Source organism: Echiichthys vipera (assembly GCF_963691815.1).
Source record: "Echiichthys vipera genome assembly, chromosome: 19".
Classification (NCBI taxonomy): Eukaryota; Metazoa; Chordata; class Actinopteri; order Perciformes; family Trachinidae; genus Echiichthys; species Echiichthys vipera.
The window spans coordinates 9,814,368-9,824,522 of NC_139844.1; the positions used below are offsets into that span (position 1 = coordinate 9,814,368).

Consider the following 10,155-nt stretch of genomic DNA (forward strand, 5'->3'; position numbering starts at 1 on the left):
TTTGAGGGTGTCAACCAGTTTACAACTTCCTGTTTAGGTTGCTAGCGGAAATGAACCGATGAACTCTTGCTCTATCTGCACTTATCACTAGTTTGTTAGCATTTTTTGTTCAAATAAATAAACACACACGCGATAGAAGATGTCGGAAACCGGGAACCGACTACGGAAGCTGCTCGAATCGCCTAATTTCGACCCACAGAATTACGTCAAGCAGCTGTCACAGCAATCCGATGGCGACAGAGATTTACAGGAGCATCGTCAAAAGATCCAAAACTTGGCCGACGAAACGGCTCAAAACCTGAAGAAAAACGTCTACAAGAACTACAGACAGTTCATTGAAACGGCCAAAGAGATTTCCTACCTGGAGAGCGAGATGTACCAGCTGAGCCACATCCTGACGGAGCAGAAGAGCATCATGGAGAGCATCACTCAGGCCCTGCTGTCCACAGACAAGGATGAGACCTCCAAAGAGATGCAGGCTGCTTTCCCCAAAGAGACAGAGGAGCTGAAGCAGAGGACGCTCACCTCACTGCTGGAGAAAGTGGAGGGGGGTAAAAACATCATGGACACCCCAGGGAGGCACCTGGTCTACAACGGTGACCTTGTTGAGTTTGATGTGGACAACATGTCCCCCATCCAGAAGGTGCACGCTTTCCTCATGAACGACTGTCTGTTGATCGCCACCTGGCTGCCGAACCGCAGAGGAACCGTGAAGTATAAGTACAACGCCTTGTACGACCTGGAGAGCTTCGCCGTGGTCAATGTAAAGGACAACCCTCCCATGAAGGACATGTTCAAGATCCTCATGTTCCCAGAGAGTCGCATCTTCCAGGCGGAGAACAGCAAAATCAAGAAGGAGTGGCTGGAGATCCTGGATGAAACCAAGAAGAACAAAGTCACTAAGGACAGGCACAAGAAAGAAGAAGAGGCCCCTACGTCTCCTGTAAGGGCCGAGGTGTCAACCAATCCCTTCGATCAGGAAGATGACGAGCCAGCAAGTGCTGAAGAGAACGTGGACCTCAGCCTCGAGTGGATCCAGGAGCTGCCGGAGGATCTGGACGTGTGCATCGCCCAGAGAGACTTTGAGGGCGCCGTGGACCTGCTGGACAAGCTCAACGAGTATCTCAAGGACCAGCCGGTCACCCAGAGGGTCAAAGAGCTGAGGCTGAAGGTGGATGAGCGTGTGCGGCAGCTGACAGAGGTTCTGGTGTTCGAGTTGTCTCCAGATCGGTCACTGCGTGGTGGACCTAAAGCCACCCGGAGGGCTGTGTCCCAGCTGATCAGACTAGGTCCTGCTTTTTTTTTTGTCTCATTAATAATAACACCTCACACATCAACCAAAAAATGTCAACTTTTGCTTTTATTCACACTTACGAGCTTCTCAGTCCAACCTTGACAGTGTTATCTTACTGCAGATACTATCGTGTGGGAAGTGTTCAAAACAAAGACATCCAACCCACCAAAATATATAACATTTTCTATTGAGTTTCTATGAATATTTAAAAAAAACCCACCAAAATTCACTTTATTTATTCAATTAACTGTTCAGATATATATTTCTAGACATTTTATCTTCTTCATTCATGATCTAAAGATGCTTCAAAGCTCCTCCATGCTGCTAGGCATTCAATATATTTCGATGGAGCAAACTAAATCCCTTTCTGCTTTAGTCAAATTTTAAGATGTTAAGTACAAAATGTTACGATATTAAAATCATGCTTATTAGATCGAATATTTTCAGTAAACTTGTATTGTTTTCTGTGTTGCAGGCCAGTCCACCAAGGCTTGTGAGCTGTTCCTGAAGAACCGCGCTGCTGCGGTCCAGACGGCCATACGGCAGCTTCGTATAGAAGGAGCCACGCTGCTCTATATCCACAAACTCTGCAACATCTTCTTCACCAGCTTGCTGGAGACGGCCAAAGAGTTTGAGATGGACTTTGCGGGGAACACGGGCTGCTACTCCGCCTTCGTGGTCTGGTCCAAATCGGCCATGAGGATGTTTGTGGACGCCTTCAGCAAACAGGTAGATAGAGGATCAGATGGTGACAGAATGTTAAATATGGGATTTTTGAAGGTCAGGGAAGTTATAGTACTGAGGCCTGTGATTAAAACTAAAGTGATCAATCTGGAATAAAAACGATAAAAACTAAATTATAAAGGGGAATTTGAGCCTAAACTCTACACTTGGAGTACTTTGTATTACTTTAAAATATTAAAAACTATATGAAATAGCTTCAAAATAGAGGAAGTCAGGAAAAGTTAACCAGTGTTGTTGACCTGTTAGATGTAAGGTTATTGTTGGCAGGAAAAACATTAGCATGAGAGGTCAAATCTTTCTAAAGCACGTGAAAGTGAATTTATATTGTGAACTTGTAAAAAGTACCCCATTACAGAGAGTTTTGTGCCTCCATTAGGTGTTTGACAGTAAAGAGAGCCTGTCGACAGCAGCAGAGTGCGTTAAAGTGGCGAAGGAGCACTGTCAGCAGTTGACTGAGATCGGCCTGGACCTGACCTTCACCCTGCAGTCCCTGCTGGTCAAAGACATCAAGGCGGCGCTGCAGAGCTACAACGACATCATCATCGAAGCCACCAAGCACCGAAACTCCGAGGAGATGTGGAGGAGGATGAATCTCATGACCCCCGAGGCTCTGACTAAACTCAAGGTGGATTTTATGTTGCATTTCAGGTTATTGGATGTTAGCAAGTTGTTAAGTTGATCGACAGAACATTTCCAGCTTCTCCAGTATGACAATTTGCTGCCTTTCACCATTTTATATGACTGCTTTGCTTACCAAATATCTTTAGGTTTTTGACTATCGGTTGGACAAAACACAACATATGAAGTTGTAACTTTGGACTAACTTTTCACTTTTTCCTCTCATTTTATAACCCCATTGACTAATACTGAAAACAATCGTTGTTGCAGTGCAGTTTACCACTTTAAACCTCTGTAGTAGTGATTTCTTTCTGTGTGTGCAGAGGATTTTTCCCTTGAAAGACCCCACAGATGCTTGGTGTTAATACCAACAAATGTTTAAATCACATATTTCTCTCTGCAGGACGAGATGCGCAGCTGTGGCATCGTCAGCTTCGAGCAGTACACTGGCGATGACTGCTGGGTGAACCTGAGCTACACCATCGTGGCCTTCACAAAGCAGATGATGAGCTTCTTGGAGGAAGGCCTGAAGCTCTACTTCCCCGAGCTGCACATGGTGCTGCTGGAGAGCCTGCGGGAGATCATCCTGGTGGCCGTGCAGCACGTGGACTACAGCCTGCGCTGTGAGCAGGACCCGGAGAAGAAGGCCTTCATCATGCAGAATGCCAGCTTCCTCCACGACACTGTGCTGCCGGTGGTGGAGCGGAGGTTTGAAGAGGGCGTGGGCAAGCCGGCCAAACAGCTGCAGGACCTGAGGAAGAGCACCAGGCCGGTTCGAATCAATCCAGAGAGTACCACATCTGTGGTCTGAGACTGCAATAAAGCACTGTGGCGGAAAAACACTTAAATGTACTTTTATGGACGGTTCTGGCAGTTTCAACAACCGTTAGAAATAACCGCTAGATGTTGGTTGTTTTGAGATTGCAGGACAAGAAATGACAGGATGCATCCTGGAGAACAGCAGAATACCATACCTCAAGATAGGTATGTGTGAAAGCTACTTTGCACCGGAATTTGTACCGACTCTCATAAAAACGCCTGTTGACGTTGACTAATATTGATGAAAAATGATCTGACATTAGTATTGCTTTCAAAAAGGCTTGCATCATATATTCACTTTTTGAGAAATTTTCCATTTCTCAGTGGTAAATCCCTCATCAGGAGTTGAGGTAATCATACAAATATGAACATTGAACTGTGTGTGTTTTCACGTTAGGGTGTATAGTGAGAAGAAAGTAAGTGCACTGTTCTTCCAGTCTTTATCATTGTTCAAAGAATGTGTCTTCTCTGGACACATTTCACACAAACCACTGATAAATATGGTAATTTTCTGATCAGACAGTTAAAACATGAACGTTTTGCGTTTCATGAGTTACCCACCATGAAATTCAAATGTGTAAGTGGGAACTAAATTAATCTGATGTTTGATTCAAACTCTTCCAGCTTTGACACTGGACTGTTATTAGACACTAAATAGTATTCGAGCATAGGACTGATTTATGAAGGGATGACTGAAGAGAATATGCACTGGTAAATGTTCACCGTCAAGTTTCTGTTGAACAAAAACACATGAAATTCAATAAAGATCTTTATGCACAATCTACGTTTTTTTGGATTTCCAGAAAGCTAGAAGTTAACAACAACTTAACAACAAAGCAGATTTATGCAGAGGACCTTTTTGCCTAAATGTCTGTTGTAACACTTTTGGGGACATGTCTAGTAGGTAAAGTATCCAAGCAGTGTAAAATAACATCATTTACAAGAACTGCATGTTTCTTTTCCCACACTTCTCATTGTTTTTGTTGTTTCTGAGTAACCACAGAAACCAGGCTCTGGTGTTGTATTGACAGCAAACTGGAGAGCAAGATGGGATTTCTTTTTTTTTTTTAATATTTTTTTTGGCAATTTTCAAGCCTATTATATAGGACAGACAGGAAATGGGGTGAGAGGGAGGGGCTGCAGCAAAGGGCTGCAGATCGGAGTCGAACCCACGGCCACTGCCTCGAGGATCTTCAGCCCCTTTACATGGGGCGACTGCTCTAAACACTCAGGCACCGGCCGCCCCAAGATGTGAATTTGAACGATGTGTTTGCTTGAAAAGGATCACCAGTTTTTCTTGTCTTCCCTGACAAAAGTCTTTTTTTACTTTAGCATGTTATTTTTCTGAATCTGAATTTATCTCTCTAACCTGCACCAGAGCACTCGTTTGTTCTTTATCTTTCCTTATTTTTGTCAAAGGAACTATTCACATATCCAATTATCTCAGATGCAGGTGCGTAGGAAGGTGAAACTTGAGTCCTGAAAAAAGAAGACCCTCACACTGATTTGGCCAGCTTAACTATTTATTTAATCACACTAACGTTCTGGTTCCTCTCGACATTTGTCAAGAGCCTTCTTTATCTTTCCCAGCTTATTTGATTCACTCAGTGGAGGTCGGCAAGAAAGGTTTGAACTAAAAGCATCAAATCTTATATGGATGCAGAGAAAGACTGAAGCATCTGCTGTACCTGCACATTGAAAACAAAAAAGCATTTTTCTGTTACAAAATAAAAGCCCTGCAGTTCAGCTCCCTAAACAAAACAGTTTCTGGGCTATAGTGCCCTCTTGTGGCAGCTCAAAACAGGAGCATTTTAATATAATGATGTATTTCAACTATGCAGATGTTAAGGAAACCCCCCTGTCTTTTTAATATTAGTCTATTAATAACATCAATAATGTTTTATAAAGATGTTTATAATGCAACGGTTAAACTGCATTTCCTGAGAAACATCCTAAAACCTGGAAAACCATGTGCATTCAACTGAAAGATTCTAAATTCAACCGTTCGACATGTCTGCCTTGCAGTTGTTCATGCAGTGAAACCCAGTTAAACCAATTTGACTTGGGCTGTTGCAACTTGGAAACAATTGCTCTTCTCTCTGTGTAAAACATTTCCCAGCAGTGACAGGCCCGCTGATATTTTTAGACTCTGTTCATGACTCAACACATGATTGTTCTCCCTGCTTCTCAGCTCATCTCGTTATAATCACTGATGTGATCGGGGGCTCGAGGAAAGCCTCGGGTGAAGTTCTCTGCTTATCCTCGGAGAAGTAGCATCAGGCTGGTGGGATTACTCGAGAGGAATTCATTCAGTCAACTCTGGAGAAAGATAGAGCCGGGAATATGGTGGTATAGTTTTGATAATTAATCACCAAAGACTGATGTGAATGTGCTGTTCTTAACACTAATCTCAGCATCACCGTCGGATTCCTCTTTCACCACAGGATAAAAACATGTCTGATTGTTTAGATAATTGTTTCCAGCCTTATCTTGCTTCACATGCAGTTTACATTTGCTTGATACGAGCTGTCAGGAGTGTACTGTATTACCACCTAGTCAAATAGAGTTATACGTGTTTTGTTTGTGGAAAAAAAGGGACACTTTCAGGGAAACTTACCTGGCTAACTAATGGCTATAGTGACATAGTGACAATAGGTGTAGTTATCTATTCTTAAAAAATACAGTGGTGGGAAAATAACCATACATTTACTCAAATACTGTACTGTACATTTTTGAGTTGTTAATAACTTTGGTGACTATGGAGAAGTTTCTCCTTTCCTAGCAACAGTTATAGGTGTACATTTATTTGATGACTTTGCTTACTTTGCAGATTTAGATCCATAACCCAAATTATAATTAACTAATGATTTTTGATATATTATTATAGGTTAAGGTAAAGACTTCTCTGGGTAAATTCACTATCTGCACTTTTGAGATAACTTGGCAGAAAGTACAGAAAGTGATTGCAGCCTAAATTTCCATATAATGCAAATTTAAAAGAAACCCACACATAAATCAACTTTGACTTTAATTTTAATGCATTTGGAGCTTCTCCAGGAGCATCTTCCAATGATGCTACACGTTCAAAAGCAATTTAGACTTCTGCATTACTGTCAAAGTGACAGTTTAACTCGAGCTTTCATCTCCGGCTACCACGGCGAGCTGTCTTACAGTGGGTTGCAGCCCTGCCTTTAAAATTTTTATGAGTAAGGTACATGACATGCCGTCAAACTGACTGAAACAAGAAGAAACTTATAGCTGTCACTCGTAAAAGAACCTCAAATCGTGGACAAAGGTTAAATCAGGCAATTTAAGTAATTGTGTGTGTGTGTGTGTGTGAGTGTGTGTTTGTGCGTGCGCGCGCGTGTGTGCGTACGTGCGTGTGTGCATGTACAGATCTTAATCCCAGGTAATGGGATGCTAACAGGGCTAATAAATGGAAAAGCTGTTCCAGTGGGTGGGATTAATGCTGCACCCTGAGGGGCTTCAGTCACGGCTGCTGTCTGGCCAATTAAACCTTTAGCTAACACAGAAAGTTAATGTCACACAACAGAAAGGTTACTGCAACGAAGTGACTACAAATCTCAATCCATTTTGAGAATCTGCCCTGTGTGGAAGGATTTAGCATCTTAACATTCACGAGGCTGCAGTGCTCAGAGGTTTATGTTTGCTTGTTCCATCTCTATTTGCTTGTTTTGCCACAATGATCATCCGTCTCAGACTGACAGGCAGATCAAATGCAGAGTATCAGGCAGTCACAATGAATGATCATCGTTATTATCATCACGACCAACATTACTGCTGGCATAATGATTGACAATCATAGCTTTTGTTGCTCCACTACTAATATTCCTTTCCTAACAGACATTTAGGGAGATTCATTTCTTTGTTATTGCTGTATTTCTGACCAGAAGAGCCACACAGTAGTTAGATAGATATACAGGATAAGGCTTTGTAAACAGACTTGCAGTGGTGGAAAAGTACAAGTACTGCACCAAAGTACAATTTTAAGGGAACTGTTCTTTACTGGATTTCAGTGTCATACTACTTCCTAGTTCTACCTACTCCATTATATTTACACAGGTATACTTTTACTCCATCACATTTACCTGAGTATGAATAATAATAATAATAATAATAATAATAATAATAATAATAATAATAATAATAATAATAAGAAGAAGAAGAATTACTTTATTAATCCCGCAAGGGAAAATTCTATTTTTTCACTCTGTTATTATTATTATACAGGTTACACACACACAGGCCCGAAATACACACAAATGCACAAACAGGACCTATATACATGCAATTACAGTTTTTTTCGATTGAATAAACACTAAATTCTAAAGTGTTGCCCAATTATCAAGACCTTACACTCAAGGAGCAAAACTTGGCCCCAGATTTGCACCACTGTAAGCACAATGAGTCCGTTCACACTTTGTGCAAAACAATACACACTGTGATTTGAAACACTAACACACACGTCTATGCATTAGACACAGAAGTATATCAAGATGTCACTTCCTTGCAATTCTAAAGCACTGACTGTAAAATTACCACACCTATGAGCCAGTTGATTGAACACTGCCATCAGGTGTGCAAACACAAGATTGCTTAATTGTAGACACACCAATCAGGTTTAAGCACTATAAAAATGCAGCAGGTGAGTTCACCAAGCTTAACCAAAATGGAAGGAAGAGGAAGAGGAAGAGTGAGGATGAGAGGGGGAATCGGAGAAGGAGGAGAAGAAGGAGGCAGAGGCCGTGCCAGAGGCCGTGGCCGAGGAAGAGGAAGAGGAAGAGGAAGAGGAAGAGGAAGACCTCAAGCAGGAGTAGGTGAAGCTCAAAGGAGAAGAGGTCCAACTTTAAGCAATGAAATTCGCGCAACTCTTGTGGACCATGTTGTGAACCATGGATTGACGCTGAGGGAGGCTGGACTGAGAGTCCAGCCAAATCTCAGCAGATTCACCGTGGCATCTGTCATAAGGGCATTCAGACTGGAAAACAGGTAAAAAAATTACCTGTTTACAGCTTCTTACTGTATGCACCCCATATCAGCACTTTTGATACCCCTTCCTGTGACATTTTACAGTAGGTTACATGTATTTTGTTCTACATAGGATTGAGGGTCGAGTACAACGAGGAGGAAGGGCTCCCATTTTCACACCCCTGCAGGAGAGGGAGATTGTGAATATGGTTTTGGCAAATAATGCCATCAGGCTTCGTGAAATCCAGGCCAAAATTATTGAAGACCAAATCATCTTTCATAATGTGAATCAGGTCTCTCTGTCCACCATAGCTCGTATCCTGAAGGCACATCAGGTACAAATGAAACAGTTGTACCGAGTGCCTTTTGAGAGGAACTCAGAGAGGGTCAAACAGCTGCGGCATGAGTATGTGGAGGTATGTATTGTTCACTTTAGCACTCTGATGTTGCATACTGCACACATAACCTTTTTTTACATGTAAATGTACTGTACACTAAATCTATGCTGAACTACACAATCTTGTCTTTCACTGTATTTTAGAGAGTTTTACAAATGGATGCTGAGGCCATTCAGCATGAGTTCATCTACATAGACGAGGCGGGGTTCAACCTCTCAAAGGTCAGAAGGAGGGGAAGAAATGTAATTGGCCAGAGGGCAATTATTAGTGTCCCGGGGCAACGTGGGGGTAACATCACCCTTTGCGCGGCAATCACCCAGAATGGGGTTCTCCACCGCCATGCCAACATGGGTCCGTATAAAACACCTCACATCCTTACATTTTTGGACAGAGTATACAACCTCACAATCATAAATAACATGCAGATCCAATACATTGTCACCTGGGACAATGTTTCATTCCACCGCTCTGCTCTGGTTCAGAACTGGTTTACGCAGCACCCACATTTCACAGTCCTTTTCCTGCCACCATATTCTCCATTTCTTAACCCAATTGAAGAATTTTTCTCGGCATGGCGGTGGAAGGTTTACGATCTGCACCCCCTGGCTCGGGTAGCCCTCATTCAGGCCATGGAGGAGGCCTGTGACCAGATTGAGGCCACAGCCATATAGGGGTGGATACGGCATGCACGGCGATTCTTTCCCCGCTGTCTTGCAAATGAGGATATCGCCTGTGATGTGGATGAAATTCACTGGCCAGATCCAGCTAGGAGAAGAGACCAACAGTAGCAATTTATGTGCTGTGTTTTCTTTTTTGGGGGGGTTCTTTTTTTGTACAGGATAAAATGTTATGTTCATGAAAACTGGGAAATGTTTTTTCTTTTCGTCATGTTGGCTTGAGTATATGGAAAAAAATAAATAACATTGTCAACAGCATTAGTCTTGTGTCCTGTGTGGTGTCTACAGTAATGCATACAATGTTCACTGTGTGTATTGTTTTGCAAAAAGTGTGAGCAGACATTGTGTTTACAGTTGTGCAAATCCGAGCGATGTTTTGCAAATTCACTGTGTGCTTCACCCATACTACTCTATGCACTTAGAAGCAGAATTAGCCGAAAGTGTTTAAGGTTTTCAACAGCAGAGTGTAACTGGTGCAAACAGAGTTAAGTCATATGCAACGTGTGTGTTTCATATGGTAAAAAAATATGGTTTTGATAAGTTAGTGTATAGTTTTTACAAGAGTGGTTCATTTTGCAAAGGAGTTAAGGTGTTTTGCTAATTGGGTATGTGGTTG

The 10,155-nt window shown here is 42.2% G+C and overlaps 1 protein-coding gene across 1 annotated transcript; it reads left to right on the forward strand.

Moving 5' to 3' along the window:
• The first annotated feature begins 50 nt into the window (after positions 1–50).
• Positions 51–4,178, forward strand: exoc8 (exocyst complex component 8). Its single transcript, XM_083934305.1, has 4 exons — positions 51–1,289; positions 1,770–2,023; positions 2,415–2,663; positions 3,060–4,178. Exons 1-4 carry the CDS (start codon positions 140–142, stop codon positions 3,465–3,467), a joined length of 2,061 nt encoding a protein of 686 aa, XP_083790431.1. The 5' UTR covers positions 51–139; the 3' UTR covers positions 3,468–4,178.
• Positions 4,179–10,155: the final 5,977 nt, after the last annotated feature.

Excerpts from the sequence above, each read along its gene's own strand:
- exoc8 (XM_083934305.1), top strand. The coding sequence starts at position 140 with ATGTCGGAAACCGGGAACCGACTACGGAAGCTGCTCGAATCGCCTAAT. Across the intron at positions 1,290-1,769 it reads GTCCCAGCTGATCAGACTAG|GCCAGTCCACCAAGGCTTGT; the intron begins GTCCTGCTTTTT and ends TCTGTGTTGCAG. Across the intron at positions 2,664-3,059 it reads AGGCTCTGACTAAACTCAAG|GACGAGATGCGCAGCTGTGG; the intron begins GTGGATTTTATG and ends TTCTCTCTGCAG.